At 46.6% G+C, this 17,997-nt stretch overlaps 1 protein-coding gene across 1 annotated transcript; it reads right to left on the bottom strand.

Annotated features, from left to right (window-relative positions):
• Nucleotides 1–5,660: 5,660 nt before the first annotated feature.
• On the bottom strand, nucleotides 5,661–8,978 carry LOC138914994 (serum amyloid A protein-like). Its single transcript, XM_070273426.1, has 4 exons — nucleotides 8,884–8,978; nucleotides 8,356–8,444; nucleotides 6,392–6,530; nucleotides 5,661–5,961 (listed from the first exon to the last, which is right to left on the bottom strand). The coding sequence occupies exons 2-4, from the start codon at nucleotides 8,438–8,440 to the stop codon at nucleotides 5,799–5,801; spliced, it is 387 nt and encodes a 128-aa protein (XP_070129527.1). The 5' UTR covers nucleotides 8,441–8,444; nucleotides 8,884–8,978; the 3' UTR covers nucleotides 5,661–5,798.
• Nucleotides 8,979–17,997: the final 9,019 nt, after the last annotated feature.

The raw sequence follows: 17,997 nt of genomic DNA, 5'->3' as shown, positions 1-17,997 counted from the left end.
ATTACTTGCCCTTGCTAACATCTGAGAAATTCTAATAATCCAGTTGTCCTTCCAGGCTTGGGGGTCAAAGTCAACAAGGAGGCATAACAGCTAGTTTACAGAGAGAAAACAAAAATGTTAAGGACAATTTACAAAAGTAGAGTCTAATATCCACAAGTCTGTATTATAGTTTCTACTGAAACATAATTTTTCTCTCTAAAATCACTAATTTTTACCAAAGATAGCCAAATTAAGAGTAATTGGTTGGCTCGGCCCAATTATCTTCATAAGTACAGGAAAAATAGCAATTGATCATATAGACTCTTTTAAATCTGCTTTGCTGGAACTTTCTATAAGGAATCTCAGATTGAACTTAAAGATCTCTCAGGGCCAAGCCAGGCCTTGCCAAGTACTTGTCATCAGACTTTCTCTGCAATACCTATAGATTTGGATCAATTCCTCTCTTATCTTGCCGTTCCCCAAAATATCCTGAGGTTCTTTGCCTGCCAGAGAAGTGACCTTCTTTACTCACCAGGTAAGGTTTCTGGGAACTATGCAAGCAAGGTATCAGGCCAATATTTCCAAGTGGCTTTACGTCATAAATTCAATCTTTGTTCCTTAGCTGTGTGTCATATCTGAGTCTGCATGTTTCTTTCAAATATGACATTCCAGTCAATGCTTTGGTAATATAACCAGTGTTTCCAATTTTGTCTTGTTATTCGGACAACAGATTCTTATTGAACTTATACAAATAACTAAATTGCCATGAAAATAAGAATATTTGAATAAGTCACTAAGAGTTTCTAAATTCTGGAGGGATCAGGCAGGGAGAAAAAGATAAATGTTTCAATTCTGCTTACAAAAGTATAATTTACCAAACTTCTATAAGTCATAGTTACCTTAAGAGAAAGGAGGAAAAGATTTTCTTAAGTCTGAAAAAGCAAAACATTAAAAAATCAGCAATACTGCCAATGAAATGTCATAAAATTATATTCCTCCTCATCAGTTCATTTAGTCCCATGTAATGAACTATTGACTTTTTTAGCAGTTTCATGAAGTCATCAGTTTTTCATTAGAATCCTGTAATTTCTTACCCAGTTCAGTTTTATTATCTGAAAGTTTATCAGAAAGCAGTATTCTAGAGTAAGTGTAGGAGTCTTTTCCATGAATCTCTCTGAAGATGAAATGTATTTGCAAAGGCAGAACTTAAATTATGACTGTTGATGAGACACATCAGAATTTTAGGAATGTTACGTAATTTTAAAACATATCAATAACCTTTACCAACACGATTTCATAGGTCTCTATGAAACAATGCTTAGTCATCCGTTTATCCATGGTGACAATTAAAGACTTTTAGGCAAATGCAGAAAATTAAATAGCTGTAAGAAAAAACATTAGCACCTATGATTAAAGACCTGTTAAAAACAATACAGGAAATTTATGTTGATAAAACATAAAATCTGTACCCTTGTGGTAGACCACTCAAAGAAAAATCTTGGGGCCAGCCTGGTGGTGTAATGGTTAAGTTTGTATGCTGTACTTTGGTGGCCTGGGGTTCACTGATTTGGATCCCAGGTGTAGACCTACACACCATGCTGTGGGGCATCCCACATAAAAAGTAGAGGAAGATTGGCATGGAGGTTAGCTCAGGGACCATCTTCCTCAGGCAAAAAAATAAAGAGGAAGATTGGCAATAGATGTTACCTGGGGGCCAATCTTTCTCACAAAAAAAAGAGAAAAAAGTTCCATAATCCCTTTATTAAGAGTGGACTAAAAGTTTAAGAAAATTATGCTTATAAGAGAGGGAAATAACAAATTCTAATTTTGTACCGGCTTATTTTTCATTTCAAAATTCATTTGCTTTGGGCTGGCCCCGTGGCCGAGTGGTTAAGTTCGCGCGCTCCGCTGCAGGCGGCCCAGTGTTTCGTTGGTTCGAATCTTGGGCGCGGACAAGGCACTGCTCATCAAACCATGCTGAGGCAGCGTCCCACATACCACAACTAGAAGAACCCACAACGAAGAATATACAACTATGTACCGGGGGCTTTGGGGAGAAAAAGGAAAAAAATAAAATCTTAAAAAAAAAAAAATTCATTTGCTTCATTGATTCATTTTAATGTTAGCCAACTTGACCAAGTATAAAATTCTTTTCTCAGAGGTTTTCTTCCATAAACCTTCTACAACCTTTTGTTAACGAACAAAAACGTCTTTATTTCTTATACTTTCTTTACTGAAAACATACATCCTACTTTCTGATAACTTTGAGGACATGCCTATTTCAATCAAACCAACAAACTTAAAGAAGCTTTCATTTACCAAAGATTATTCCATATCATGTTAATTTGAAAAACGTTTGGATTAGTTTCCATTGCATTAAGCCAACTAAATAGAGCTCTTAATTTTGGCCATAGCCATCCGGAGATAGAAAATATGTCACATGGTATGGGCTCAGGCAACCCTATTGACTTCCTTTAGCATGTTTAACTAACACTGTCTGAAGGGCAGATTTTTATGTTGTTTTACAAAATCAATACTGGGAGAACATTTCCTCCAGTGGGACAGGATGTCTATCTCCACAATACAATTTATAATAAATCATGCAAAAGAGATATAATCACTTAATTCCACCAACTCTTATACCTCTAATCACAGCCTTCATCAGGACTCCATCAACAAGTGTCAGTCTTATAATATTAGGTAGAGGAAGCATTCCCAGCCAGACATAATGCCCATTTCCATAACAAGCTCAGGCAAAGTTGATATAACGTCTTTATATAAAATTAGCTCAAATATTCCAACCTTTATAATCTTATCAACCCTAAACTTTTTCATTTTTCAGTTTAATTGTACCTGAGTCAGATTCTTAAGGCTAGTCATTGTTTTTTTGTATTTCCTTTTTAATTTGTTTCTTTTTCTGCTTTATCTCCCCAAACCCCCCTGTACATAGTTGTATATCTTAGTTGTGGGTCCTTCTAGTTGTGGCATGTGGGACGCCGCCTCAATGTGACCTAACAAGCAGTGCCATGTGTGCACCCAGGATCCGAACCCCGGGCCGCTGCAGCAGAGCACGAGAACTTAACCACTCGGCCCTGAGGCTGGCCCCTAATTTGTTTTTTTAATATGTACCAATAAAACAATTATGAAAAGAGCTGTCTAAAAATTTTTCCAATTTAAAGGTCCTTAGTGAATACTGTGACCACATGATCCTATAAAAGAATATGATGTTTTTCTTTTTTCATGGGCTCTTAGCTAAAAGTCATCCAATTTTGGAGAATGCAGCCCAGGGCTCTACAGATGGAGATTGAATCAGTGTTCCCATAGCTGACTCACACACAAGAAAAACACACCACTACAAAGACAAACTCTGACTCCTGCAAGAGGAAAACAAAAGACGAAGACCAGCAATGCTTTAGCTCTCTTCCAAAAGAGGGACCATCCTTTCCATCACACAAAATGCAAATGGAGAGATAGGAAATTCATGACCATGCATGTCATGGCGACACACCTGGCAAACGCAAAACCAACTCCTTGAGGACAAAAACAGAAAGTGGAGTCAAACAATCCCCTAGATCTCTCCCAAAGGATGGGCTTCCCTTTCCAATCAGACAAAATGCAAAGGGAGAGAAGGACAATTGATGACTGTGCAGATCATAGTGACTCACACAGCAAAAGCAAAACTGAAAGTACTCACATGCAAGACTAACGCATCCACACAAGGACAACACCCAACTCCCAACAAATGCAAAACCAAAAGTAGACTGAAGTCCACTGCATTTCTCCACTGCAAGCCAGTCTTGGGCTGAGGGCAGCTGACACTAGCGGGAAGGGGAGGGTGGCAGGGGAAGTCCCCTGGGCAAAGATGCACAGGCAGCTACTGGGGGACAACTGACCACATGAACCCTCACAGGGGTGGTCCAGCCATGGGAACAAAACACCTGCCGACTTTGCCAAAATCGATACCAAGCTTCTTCATTGCAAATTTGTGTGCCTGATGTGCAGTAAGCCAATCGCTGAGAAATCATGCTTGGGATGGAGAACAGTTTATTCAAATTAACCCAAACCAGGTGAGAGGATAGTTCTCTCAAATCCGCCTTCACAGGAGAAGAAGCAGGGAGTTTTATGGACTAAAGGGCCTGGTAGGAGGAGTTTAGGAGAAACAAAGGGGTCACCTGTAACTTTCTCAAAGGCATTCTTTTTCTTCAGCAAAACAAGCTCAGAAATCCTTGTGACCATTCAATCACCTGACAGGTTAAACGAGAAAACAGCAAATTGACCAGATTAACATCTTTTCATAACAAGATCAAAGGTAATCTTGTTGAATATTTGCAGTGACCCTCAGGTACCGGCCTCAACAGTTCTGGAGGCTGGGAAGTCCAAGATCAAGGTGCCAGCGATTGAGTACTTAATGAGGACTCTGTTCCTGTCTTGCAGACACCCAACTTCTTGCTGTGTAGTCTCATGGTAGAGAGAGCGTGAGCTATCTGGTCAGCTCCTCTTAAAGGACACTGATCCTATCAGACCAGGAGCCCCCTCCTATGACCTCACTTAACCTTCATTACTTCCTTAATGCAAATGCAGCCACACTGCACGTTTGGGCTTCAACATACATTTTGGGGGACACAATTCAGGCCACGGACCTGCCTATTCCATAACTGGCTTCCAGGGGGTTCAGCAGCATTCTTCCTCCAACCCCCGTGTGGGCGATCCTCCAGGGAGCTCCAGGGACCCAGCTGCATTCGCAGGGAGTTCAACTGCTCACCCGGGCGGCTTCCTGCCCGGGTCCATGGGCTCTTAAGAGGGGGAGCTCTTGTTTGTTGGCTTTGGCTCATGGCACCCAGCAATCTGTATCAGCCTCCTAATGGGCTACAGACTTAGCAAGAAGTCTACCCCTCACCCTTGTAGGGAGCCCTTTCTCGAATTTATCCCTTCTTGTATTCTTTACTTCTTACTAGTTGATCCTGTTAACAGCTAGAAATTCCTGTATTAAAATTTTCCTTTTCAAATTCCTGCCTGGTTTGTGTCTCCTGACTGGACCCTGACACTTAAAGGGGGTCTCCTCTATCCTGCTCTCTCTTCACTACCAATGCCCCAGTTTTGAGCTAGTTAAGGTGAAGGAGATGTGAGGAAACATTGACAAGTGAGGCAGCGTTACATCTTCATTTAGGCTTGAAATAAGGTGATGAAGATAGAGTGCCGGGAATCTGCTCTGAGGCATTTCGTGGATGGCACGGATAGAAATTGGTTAATAATTGGATTTGTGGTGTTGCTGGGGAATGAGCAGAAGACCAAGGTGTGAGTTGCAGGAGCAGGATTCCACAGGCCACACCTTCCGTGGCTGTGCCTCCTGTCCCCAGACAGAGACCACTGAGGAATACAATTAAAAGGAGTCGGCCATGGGGTCAGACAAGGTGACAAGACATAATTGACAGGGACTGAGGAGGCCTGGACACAGACAGGCCAGGAAATAGCACCAATGTAACCAGAGGGGCCTGGAGAGGGGAGCGGGGCTGATGAGGGGCGGGTCCTGCAGGATGTCTGTCCTGTGTGATGCTGAGACTGTCTCCCCTGGACCCACACAGACAGGCACAGGGTCAGCCTTCACCTCAGTGTCCTTCCATCACCCCGTGGGATCAAACGGGCAGTCCTTAGACCAAAGAATAGCACGCGGTTTCAACAAATTCAATCTCTTAAGCATTTATTAGACAGTAATTCTGTGACCCCCCACTGGCTTCTGTGGCCATAGACCTCAATAACTGGGTGTCCCTGCCCTCAGGGTGCTCACAGCCCATCTCCTGAGAGCAGAGTGAAGAGGAAGCTCAGTACTTGTCAGGCAGGCCATGAGGTCTGAAGTGATTGGGGTCTCTGCCGCTCCGGCCCCATTCATTGGCAGCCTGGTCGGCTCTCGAGTCCTCTGCTCCACGGCCGCTGCCTCCAAAACTGAAACGGTCTGTGAATCTCTGAACATTCTCTCTGGCATCGCTGATGGAGGAGAACAGGCAGGAGATTAATCCGGGGCTGATGAACAACAGCCCCACCCTCCCTGTGTCTCCTCTTTCCCAGGGATGGCTCTGAGAGGAGCCAAGGAGAGAGGGGCTCATACACTGAGCCTGCCCCGGCACAGCCCACCCAGCCTCACTGATCCCCTGAGCTAGGTGATCAGCACCCAGAGGGGAGGATTGGGAATCACTCCTTGGAGCTCACTTTCTCTTTTGGGAGCAGGGGTCACATGTGTTCACCAGCCACACTCTGGCTCTGCTGGCACTGGGCACAGATGGAGAGGTTGGACAGGATGCACGCAAGGAGAAGATCATATCTCCCGCAAGACCCCTCACCCGGGCCTGCCCCTCCTGATCCCCAAAGGCAGCCCAGCTCTGCGCACCCACCCCTGCACCCTCAGGCCCCGAGTCACCTGATGACTTTAGCAGCCCAGGCGCCCCCAGGGCCCCTCTTTGCAGCGTCATAGTTCCCGCGGGCGTGGAAGTATTTGTCTGCACCTATGTAATTGGCTTCTCTCATGTCATTGTAAGCTCTTAGCATGTCCCAAGTCCCTGGAAAGGAAAGGACACGGCCAAAGGGACACAGGGTGAACAGAAAGACTGTGACATCCCTTAGAGAAGAATCTTGAATGCAGAATCTTCCAGTGACTCCATTTCTGCCTGAGGTCATAGCACCTTGGATTCCATAGGATGAGGAGCACATTGCTAATCTCCGTTGGCGTCTCCAGCACACTCTAATGAGAGTCAGTGAGGTGGGCACAGCCGTGTTGTTGGGTGGTCAGACCCTCGTGATGCTGTCTGTGTGCTCCATCTCCCTTGAGGTCCACGCCTTATGTTTAAGGTAGGGAAAGGAGGCATGGTTATGGAACAGGATTTCTCCACTTCAGCACTATTGAAACCGTGAGTCAGAGACGTGTCTGTTGAGCAGGGCTGTCCTGAGCACTGGGAGACGTTGAGCACCGTCCCTGCCCTCTACATCCTAGAGCAGCAGCACGCTCCCCAGGTGACAACCAAAATGTTCCACACATTGCCAAATGTCCCAGAGCACAAGACTGCCCTTGGTCAAGAACCACTGCTACAGAATGAAGGACATATGAGACTATGCAGGGGACGTGGGTGGGTGAGGTGGTGCCATGAAGACAGACTTGGGGAAGGCTGCAGACATATAGGACTTGTGTCCTGACACCTAAGGAAAATGAATTTGCAGACGGAATGCACGTAATTGTGACTCGAGTCCCTGGGAGCACTAGGGGCCTAAATGGCATCCTGAAAACCTTCTCGATAGACTGTCCTGCTGACGTGGGTGCTGAGGAAAGCAGCGCTGGAGCAGTGGTTCTTTCCTCAGGCTCGGCTGCACTTTCTAATCACCTGGGGATATCGGAAGTCTGATGGGCTCACACCCCAGGTCAAAGCCTCACACTCTGGGGGTGGCACTGAGGCCTCAGCAGTTTTAAGGCTTCCAGGGGACTCCAGCCTGCCACTGGTTGGTACGCCCTGAGCCCTAGGAAGTGGTACCCACACCGTCTACCTGGGAAGAGCTCTGGCCTCATGCACACCTGTGTTCAGACCTCTGCTCTGCCACTTGCTGACTGGCGGACAGTCCCTGGGCAATGGACTCAGCTGCTCTAAGCCTCAGTTTCCCCCCTTGGAAGTGGGGGGCAGAGGCATTTGGAGGTATTCTGCAGTTAATGTAGGTGACCAACTGCCCCAGCTTGACCACAGCTGCCCCTGTTTGCCTAGAACCATCCCAGTTAGCACTGAGTGAGTGTCGGAAAACCCCTCCGGCCTGAGCAAACCAGGATAGTTGATCCCCCTAATTGCATGAATGCGCTCAGTTCCCAGCCGAGGCTTCATGTATGTTATTATTCTCTCTTTTTTTACCAGTTAACAGTCTAGAAAAGGGTAGGAAGCCGACTAAACCAGGGACAGCATCACTGACAACAGGAACCATCAGCAAGAGCTGAGTGAAGGACTCTCTAAATTATCCAGTTAGGAAATGGAGAGAAGAAAGGGAGGGAGGGAGGGAGGGAGGGAGAAGGGGCGGAGGGCAGAGGGGGCGCGCAGGAAAGAGAAGAAGAAAAGATGGAGAGCTCAATCAGTTTAACGCAACTTCGTCTGAGGAAACTTTATCCCGCTTCAGGACTTCTTTTGTGTCTTCCATTCAAACCTACCTTTCGGTGGAAACCATCATTGTTCTTTCTCTAGTCACTGATTGAAATAAATCCTGTGGTTTTTAATCCGTTTGAGGGAAAGCTCCCCAAACCCCTGGCACATGCAGCACCTAGGAGAACACAACCTAGGACAGCAGCTCCACCCTTGAGGGTGCTCAGGGTGGATCCTAGTGGCCGGTGGATGCCACCCCCTCCATCAGCCTTACCTCGAGCAGCCTCTCCAAGGAACGATAACAAGCCGCTGGCTCCCAGGACCAAGGAGCAGAAGACGAGGACTGTGAACAGCTTCATGGTGCTGCAATGAACGGAGAGAGTCAGGGAGACTCGGACAAGACGGGCACACACCCTTGGGCGTGTGTGTCAAAGGGAGCCTCGCTGGATTTCCCACTGTTCTCAGTAGACTCTTAGTGGATCATCGAGCAAACACTGCAGGAGGACCTCACGCAGAGCCACAGCCCTCAGTTCTGAACCCATCACCCCTGAACCCGAGACTGTCCGAGGGGTCACCAGGGCGGCCTTGATGGAGGAGAGGGCAGTTAGGACCAAATTGTCCCTCCAGACAGACCCCTATTACTAATCAAAAACCATGTCCCATTTGCACAGTGCCAGCCCAGACCTCCCACAGGACAAACCCAAAACAGAATAATTGTTTTTGGAGGCAATAACACTCTTTCTGGGAAAGAGAAAGCAGAGTAAGTCTTTTAAACAGATCCCCCTTTGGAGTGGTCCCTCACCTGACTTCCAGTGAGTAGGGCTGCCGGTCCCTGCCTCTGGGGAGAGGTGGCTGCTTTTTATACTCAGCCTTCCCTGCTGGGGTCACAGGAGGCAAGAAAAGAAAGACTCGGTGCCTGGGTTAAAGTCCCTCCAGGTCACTTCCCCTAGAAAGCTGCAAAGGCACACTTACCGGACACCAGCAGTTGTCTCCATGCACAGGTCATTTCCCGGATTGTGCAACCCTGAGGGAGCAAGGCAGGCTGCTGGGCCTTGGCGGCCGTCGGGCCCAGAGGATGGCTCTGCTGTCAGAGTTGTGGGGTTTGAGGGGGGCCATCTGGGGAAGGGGAGAGGAAGGCTGTGGAGCCCCAGGATGGTCACCTGGGCTGCTGGAAAGTGTGGGGTTAGAGGATGGCTCCTCCCGCCAGGACTTTGCTCCGCTGGGCACTTCCTCAGATGGTCCCTGCTGGGCCGGCAGCAGATGTGTCAGAACGTAATTCCTCTCAGCTCCTGTCTAAAGCCCTGAGCTTCAAAACTGACAGGCGGCCCACCCAGTCTCCTGGGTGCTCCTTCCACCGCTCTGCCTGCGTGGCTCAGCTTTCAGCTCCAAGGCTCAGAAAAGCATGCTCGGCTGCTCTGCCAGTGAGGAAGTGCATCATCTAACCTGCGCCTGAGGTGGGGGCATTGGTGTCAGGACTTCTTGCTTCCCCCTCTACCCCCAAATGCTGGAGACACCTCACAGTGGGAGTGGGAGTGTTTTCGTGCAAGGAACTAACGTGGAAACTCTATAAACCTGTACTAGGACAGAGGGAGGTAACGTCTGTAATGGGAAAATCGCAGCCCAACGGGAGACCTGCCAGGCTCCCAGTCAGAGGAACGTGGGGTGAGCCCTTTGTCACCTATATTTTCCAGGGTGGTCACTGTCTGCCCCATTGTCACTGTGAGTCAAAAACATCAGTAGGGTCAGCCCAGCGAGCTGAATCCTTTATAGAAATGAGCTGAGCACCCAACTCTTGAGCAAAAATATGCTGGTGCCTCTTCCTAACCAGAAACCTAGAAAGAGAATTTTGGAGGCTGTAGCTCAGCCCAGACAAGTCGACGTTGCTCCAAGGTGTCTGAGGGCAGATCGAAGAGAAAGGCTGCTTCACTGCCCGAGACCTAGTGACGTTCCTTCTTCCTCCTTCCTTTTGCTGGAATTTTTCAGACTTGCCAGAAAGTACTACTCTTTTTGACTCTCAACTCTCTGCCTGTTTAGTCGACTGTTCCCTTGTCATTATTTTCTAATATAAATAGACAGAGTCTCAAACTCTCAGACTTCATTTGAAGAAGAAATCTGGCGAATGGAAGAAGATGTGCCAAGATGTTCTTTCGACACTGCAAAGATATCTTACGTGTGTTTATGCCACTTGGGACAAAAGATTTCAGTTGCATCCATCCTAACATTGTTACCAGGGTGACAAATCCTCAGTGAAGACAGCCAAGCTGGCTGCTTCTTTGGAGGTTAAAAGTACAGGGAGCAAACAATTCTGAGGTCCAGTTGCCTGATAAGACCACTAAAAAAAAAAACCTCTTCCAAGAAACAATTTAACTTTAAATTAACAACAGAAGCCATGTCTGTCATGTCACTTTTGTATACATGGTGTTTATCCCACTCTGGTCAGTGACAGCACTCATTCATGACTCTGTTCGTCCACAGGTGCTCACCGAATCCTCCTGCACGCCAGCACTCCTGCACGGGCTGGGACATCCCTAACCTTGTGGCGTTGAGTTGTATTGATCGGTCAATGAGGATGTAACGCAAATAGTGACACCCTTCATTATCAAAACCGAATCCATTCCTGACAATGTGTTGGGTGGCAATTATATTTTGGGGTCAGGAGTAGCAAATTTTTGAATACCAATTTTTTATAATTGAAAAAATGATAATCCCTTCTTAGCCAATTTTCCCAAATGTTATCTGAACCACTGGAACAGCTCTTTAACAATCTACCAAGGAGATCCACACAATATAAAACAATTAAAGCACCGATTACCTAATTATCTAATAATTAATGAGCCCATTAGTGGGTGTTTTGTGTGCAATCCACCATAATACTCTAGAAAGTTGGACACAAATTACATTTTCTTTCTATACTGTAACCATTATGTACCATAAATCTTAAAAGTTAGAAATATCGCTAAAGATGAATGAAAAAAATTTTCGCATAATAAAATACACAGGAATTTTGGTGACAGAATAAATGAAAAGGTACATATATAAGATTTGTCTGTGTCCCAATTCCAGGAGTTGGGTGACAGTCTTTTCTACTTGGCACTGGAAATTCTGCACACAGATGGTAGTGAACAATGGTTTGAAGCTACAGATGATGGAATTACAAAACACACACACACATAGACACTCGCAAAATGAATGTCTGTGTTGCCTTTACTTTCTATCACACAAGCCCTGATAATGTGAGACTGTGTTTACAGTTAAATTTTTGAGTGGGTCGTAACGTTTATGTGTTGATCACTCACTAGCAACAGGCGTCACTATTGTGTGCATGATCTAAACCTAAGTGTGGTCTTAGGTGGTGATGTGGACAGGTCGCCCCTAGTAACAGGAGAGGCAGCAGAGAACCCGGGAATAAATGCAGGCAGCTCAGTGGGTTTCACGGTGGGAGCCCGTGGAAGTCAATTTCTGACCGCTCCTCTTTTTCAGTGAAATAGGCAGGAAAGGCATCAACTGAGAGGAGGATAGAGGAAGAGGAGGTGTGGAGAGTCCAGGAGAGAAGTGCAAATGGTCATCTAGGATAATAGCAGAGTGAACAAACAGAGAGTGTAGTAGGATTGCAAGGCACTCGAGGTTACAAATTTAAAGTGTGACTAGTACTGTGGTTGTGTATTTTTCTCTGACCACATTCTTTGTCAGGGTCCAGACTTGACATAAGTGGGAATTGGATATCACCACTCAATATATACTTCTTGAATTGTTGAGTGAATTAAGACACGCAAAGGTCAGAGAAGGATTCATTTAAAGATGAGGCAAGGTCATAGGCTACAGGGAGAGAGTTCACAAAGAGAGAGTGACTGAGGGTGAAACTAGGGCAAAACACATACTCCAAGGTCCATGGGCCCACAGAACCCCTGGGAATGGGGTTGCCCTGAGAGTAGCAGGAGCAGGTCTTTCTCTCATAAAGGAAGAAAAGGAGAGAACATGAAGAAGATGGATTTTGAGATGGAGGATAGAGAACTGAGGGAAACCAGGAGCACTGGTCCTTCACCTGTCACAGGAGTCATCACTGTCTACCTGTCGGCATTTCTGAGTTTGGCCCCACAGCGCACAAGTACCAGGGGTAAACCTTGTCTGGCTTATTGATGGACAATCTGCTGTCTCCCTCACCCCTAGTACAGCGTCCCACCTATCACAGTTTCGCAGTCATTTTCATTGATTGAATGATTCAATGAGCAAATGAATGAGAAGTAATCTGCATAGAATGATAGAGGTGGTGTGATGGTGAAGTTTGGAAGTTGAGAAGAATGGAAAAGCTTTGAAACAATAGTGTGCACTGTGTAGCGTTAGTCATTCAGAAATGAACATGGAAATTGTTTGTATGCAGTAAAATGCCAGGTTCTTTGGAATGCATGAACTTATTGTCAAAAACTACATCCTGAAAGCAAACGCTTACCACCACCTCTCCCTGCACCCCGTCATTTTGCACCATCATCTGGATCATTGTGGTGAATCCCTAACTGCCTTCCACGTTTCCACCCTCGTCCCCAACAGGTGTCTTCTCAAAACTGCATTGAAACTGTTAAAACACAAGATAGATCAAGTCACTCTGTGCTCAAAACCCTGCAGAGGTTCCCACTTTCACTCAAAATTGAAGCCAAATCCCTTAAAATGGCTTAAGAGAGTCTCCTGTAATTGTCCCACTCAACCTCATTGCCTGCTTCTCTCCTCGGGCTCCCCTTGCTCCAGCCACAGTGGTCTTCTCCCCGTTCTTCAAATCCCCCAGATGCAGCTCCCTTGCACTAGCTATTCCTTTCACGTGAAACATTCTTTTTCCAGATATTTGCGTATCGGCGCTTTGCGGAGAGCGAGATCTTAGATTTCTGGATGCTGGAAGGTCAACACTATAATTTTGTCTCTGGGAGTGCTGGCAGTGAGTACATTGGAACCAGGGCTGTGAGGGAAATGTGGAAATTTTCCATGAAGATGGGAGAGGAGTGGAGAGATGTATCAATAAACATAATAGAGACAGGCTTTGGCCCCAATAATTACTAATCAGATGGCCTATTTCAGATGTAACTGGCAGGTGTTTTAGGAATGCAGATTCCTGGGGCAGAATCTTCTAGGTTCTGATTCAGCAGGTTTGGAGTGGACTTCAGGAATGCCTGTCTTTGAAACTCTCCGTGTTGTGGCAATCACTTGTGCTGATAACATTGGTGACGCTGGAGAGAGGGTGGCAGGAATGTGGCAGGGACCTAAGAGAAGACACTCACAGAGCATGGAGCCAAAGAACGTGGAGATGACAGTGGGAGCAAAGAGGATACCAACCCCACTTTCCCCTTCTATTGTTCAGGAATGGCAGGAGGTGTACCCCAGGGGAGATGATAATAAAGTGGAATCAACATGGGAAAGGGAAGTTTCAGGATTTTGCAACCAGGAAGGAAATAGGCAGAGACAAAGGGGAGACCCACAGAGCCTTCTCGCTCAGGGCTCCTTGGCGGCAGCAGGGGAAGACCAGATGGAGAGTAGAGAGGGTTGAGACTGATGCACAGAGAAATTAGTTTATGTGAAGTGAAAGTGGGGACAGGAACACAGGGGTAAAGGGAGCATTGGTTTAGCGTATTGCTTAGTGACAGCAGGCTGTGATGATTGATTGCTCTGGGCTGAGTGTGGGTGCTGTGCTGTGAAGGCTGGTATGCGGGAGCCCGTGGAATCACCCCTCAGGGCTCAGATGGAGCGTAAAGGGAAACTCCGGGGATGCCCTTCTGCCCTCCTGCCTTAGGTGCTAAAGTCTACTATGAACAGAAGTTCCAGAGCCAATGGAGGGACAAAGGAGGAGAGTAGGGGAAAGAGAAGTTAGTGAGGGTAGATAAGGCTTAGTTCCAACACATGTTCAATACCAAAAACTTATAAATCAGAAATGAGTTTTCATGCTGACACACAGCATTCAAATTTGGAGGCAAGAGGCCTAAAGGGCCAGGTCTTCCTACTTCTTGAGATCTCTAATTTCCGGAAAGAGGATCCAAGTTTTCTCCCCAGAAAACAGGTGCTTTGTTTATCTATGAATCTGTCTTTCACTGAGTCACAGGACACTCCTTCTCTCACACGTACACCAGATCTCCTAGGAGTGACTGGCTTTTACTCATTAAAACACAATCCACCTTCAAACTCCTTTCTGATGAAGAATTGATATAGACTATGCATGGATCACTCAAGGACCAGGACTGAGGTCCCCCACAATGCCCGTGTCCTTCTATTCCAGTTCCTTGCCTTCGTACTTAACAAATGTTCCTTTCTGGGAACTTGTATGCCCCTTACAAATATGAGGGATGGTTTCTGATAAGTGCTGGTTGGATGATTTGGTTTGGGAGAATGCCATCAGACACAGTCATCTCAGCTTCTGGCTGTAGAAACCTGGACTTTGCCACATTCCATTATTGCTAGTGTGTCTCTAACAGAAAGTTCCGTTACAAAACACCAGAATACTTTTCCAGTAGAGATTGTGACACTGAGTTCCCATCACGGATCCTAACACCCAGCCACCTGGATTTGGCGGCATCATGGCATAGAAGCTAAGAGCCAAGCTCCAGATTCAGACAGACCGAGTCTGACTTCTTCTCTGTCATGTACTCATATTGTGGAAGTGCATTTACTGACCTGGAGAAGTGTAGATGGTGTCTTCAGGCAAAAGGAATGTAATAGGATATGATCCCACTTGTGTTCAAAGACACTTTCCCACAGCGAAACACAACCTAGGAAGTTGCACTTCTGGTGGTATCCATGTTTCTAGATCTGGGGAAGTGTTCGTGTTTTCTGGGCTTTCATAATTCCCTAAATGACATGTTCATTTATTCTCTCACTCATCAACTATTCATTGAGTGCCTTCTATGCGGCAGCCGCTACAATAGATGTTGGGCCTACATTTGTGGGAGGGAGGTGAGAAATGATCGGATCCAAGCTATGTCTTCATGATTTGATACTTGTACTTGGGGAGAATAATGGTTATACACATGTAGAAAGCTCATGCTTCTTTGAGGATAAAATCAGTAAGATTTCAATAAATAAATGGATAAGATGATATATACAAAACAAAACAGTGGGGGCTGACCCAGTGGCATAGTGGTTAGGTTCACATGCTCTGCTTCAGTGGCCCCAGCTTCACCAGTTTGGATCCTGGTTGGGGACCTACACACCACTCATCGAGCCATGCTGTGGTGGCGTCCCAAATACAAAATAGAGGAAAATTCCCACAGACGTTAGTTCAGAGACGATCTTCCTCAAGCAAAAAGAGGACGATTGGTGACAGATGTTAGCTGAGGGCCAATCTTCCTCAACAACAAAACCCCCCAAAAAACAGAAGAGGGAAGGGAAGGTACCACTCATCCTCCTAAGCCTGTTGTCTCTCCCAAAGGGCCACCATCCCCAGGGACTAACGTCCTTACTCACTCCCATCCTGTCCTCCTTCAAATGAATAAAATCAGAAATAGCTCAGCTGTCAAGTGGCTCCCGCCATTTTTCTTCCTGCTGTCCCTCCAGCCGGCAGGCTATGGATCACAGCTGGTGGGAGCACAGGAGGAAGGACTTCCCTCCTCTTTCTTCCACCTAACAAGCTGATCATCAGGACCGTAGAAAGATCAACATTTTCACTGAGGGTGTGCACTCCTATGATTTTGGGAGTGTGTCCTCTTCTCACGAAGCCCACACGCCCACGGAGAGAGCAGCTTTCCTCCAGCCCGGAGTTTCCAATCTGCCTTCTCGAGTCACCTGGAGCCTGTGACTCAATCCTGTGTGTCCTTGGTTCTGCGTCTCTTCCCTCGAAGGCTGTTGGCTGAGGCTTGTTGCTCCTCTGAAGCCTCCTGGACTCCACCTGAGGGAAAGGATCAAGGTCAGGGACCTGCAGGGGACGTGGTGGGTTCAGTCACCAGCCCCCTGTCTGCCACATTGAGCCCACCCTCAGAGTCTGGAACTGCTGTTGTCAACGTACAAAAAGGCTGTGCATCGTTTCAAAGAATTTTCTTTTCTTTCCTTAGAAACATTTCCAAAGGGGCGTAGTGAATTATAGACAACTCAAAACCCAACACCTCTTATGGAATTGTATGGTATTGATGAGACTAAGGACTCACTTGGGGAGGGGACATTTTTAAAGTGCCAATAATTCTTCCTAGGTTTTGTGAATTTTCAAGCAATTAATAAGTACATCTTCTGAATCATCATGAAATCTTCTGTATCAGTTGGGCTATTCAAATATCGAAGTTGCTAAGTGTGTTTTTCTATTTTATAAAAGAGAAAAGGTTTTCATTCTAAATATATAATAAGATGTTCTATCAGAATGAGACTCGTTTTTCTTTTACATTCATTGGCAGGAAAATGCAACATGGGAAATGTACCACTTATGACTGAGCAAAGTCAAATTTGTAGATTTACCAGACAGTCTGTCTCAATGTGATTAGTCGGCAACATGCGGAGTGCTTGTTTAGCTCTCTGTGTCCTAAACATCTGGAACTCCCTGCGTCTCTCACCCTCAGAGAGCTGTGACTTACAACTCGTGGTTCGATGAACAAAAAGTGCTTTCAGGTCCAAGTGATTTGTCTTCCAATTTTGCCCTAATTAAAGCTCTCTGCCCACGTGGAGACTCACATCTCTCTTGACACAGCATCTCCTTCCATAATCCCAGTAGTGTATCTTCTGGGGAGACCTGCTGGGTGGGCACACTGCCCAGAAGCCGAACCCTCCACTTCTCTGAAGCCCCCAGCCTGACTCAGAAGCTCCAGACTCCCCACGTGAACTCCCAGGGATGGGGGCCTCACAGCAGGCTGACCTGACCCCACCAGATCTTAGAAGGGAACCTGGGGCAGGCGCCACTCACAGAAAGATTGGGGATAATGATCATGTGAGCCCCTGCTGGCATGCCTGCCCTTCTTGGCACACACATGTGCTCACCCAAGGCCCAGCCTACTTGAGAAGAGGCTATAATTACTGGCATTTAGACCAGTGAGAAGACTTCAGTGTCAGGGATGAATTAAGCCTATGACTTCCTGGGGTCCAGAAAGCTGTAGGTCCCAGTTCTATTTCCTATCTTTCACCAGGACTGCTCATTTTTCCAACTCAAATCCTGTGGGATCCCTCAGACTGGTGGGGAGTCATCGGGGAAGGAAACCAGACCTTCAGCCCAACCCCCTCCCAACTCCAGTGAGACGTATAAGCTCCAAATTCTGAGTTTCTTTAACTCAACAGGGCCAACGCCTCACCTTGCCTATCAACTAGTATTCCTGCCTGGCTGAATCGAGATGCTTCCCCTCCCACTGATGATGTGTGTGGCTTTTTTGTTATGGTTGTTTTTTCAATTCTTAACAGTTTTGGCTCTCTTTTCTGCTTGAAATACTTGGAAGAATAAGAAAGTTTCTGCTTTAATATATAGGTTTTATCATTACTCAGGTACGGCAAGGCCAACAGATCAGGAGACGACTACCAGCGAAAAGATAGTTTGTTACTCACAGATCCCAAAAGAAGGGTGCATGCCACACCTCAGGGGGGCCATCTTCGGAAGCAGCCAGGATAGGCCAGGGGGCAGAGGGAGTGGGAGCACTGAGGGGAGGAGCCTTTATTGTGGTTTCTGTGGGAGGAACAGTTAAGGCAGGGTAAGCAGGCTTAGGATTGGCTAGTTTGAATAATTTCAGCCAGTTCAGGCACAGGGGCCAGGCCTTAGTTGTCTGGTACTTGGCCCTGGATGGTTAGGGCAGGTGGCTAGTGGGCCAGAGTGTGGGGTCCCCACAGAGGAGGCGGGTGGGGCGTGGGCTCTGGATTGGTTGGTGTGCTTGCGAAAGGTGCACTCACAGGTTAGTCATTTATGTTCTCCAGGAATTGGCCAGCTCTGGGAGGGGCCGTCCCTCCAGGGTCAGCAAGGCCTGTGACGTCAAAGCATCAC

This window comes from Equus caballus, chromosome 7 (assembly GCF_041296265.1).
Source record: "Equus caballus isolate H_3958 breed thoroughbred chromosome 7, TB-T2T, whole genome shotgun sequence".
NCBI lineage: Eukaryota > Metazoa > Chordata > Mammalia > Perissodactyla > Equidae > Equus > Equus caballus.
Note: the sequence above shows the minus strand (reverse complement) of the source record. Positions and strands in the feature narration are given on the sequence as shown.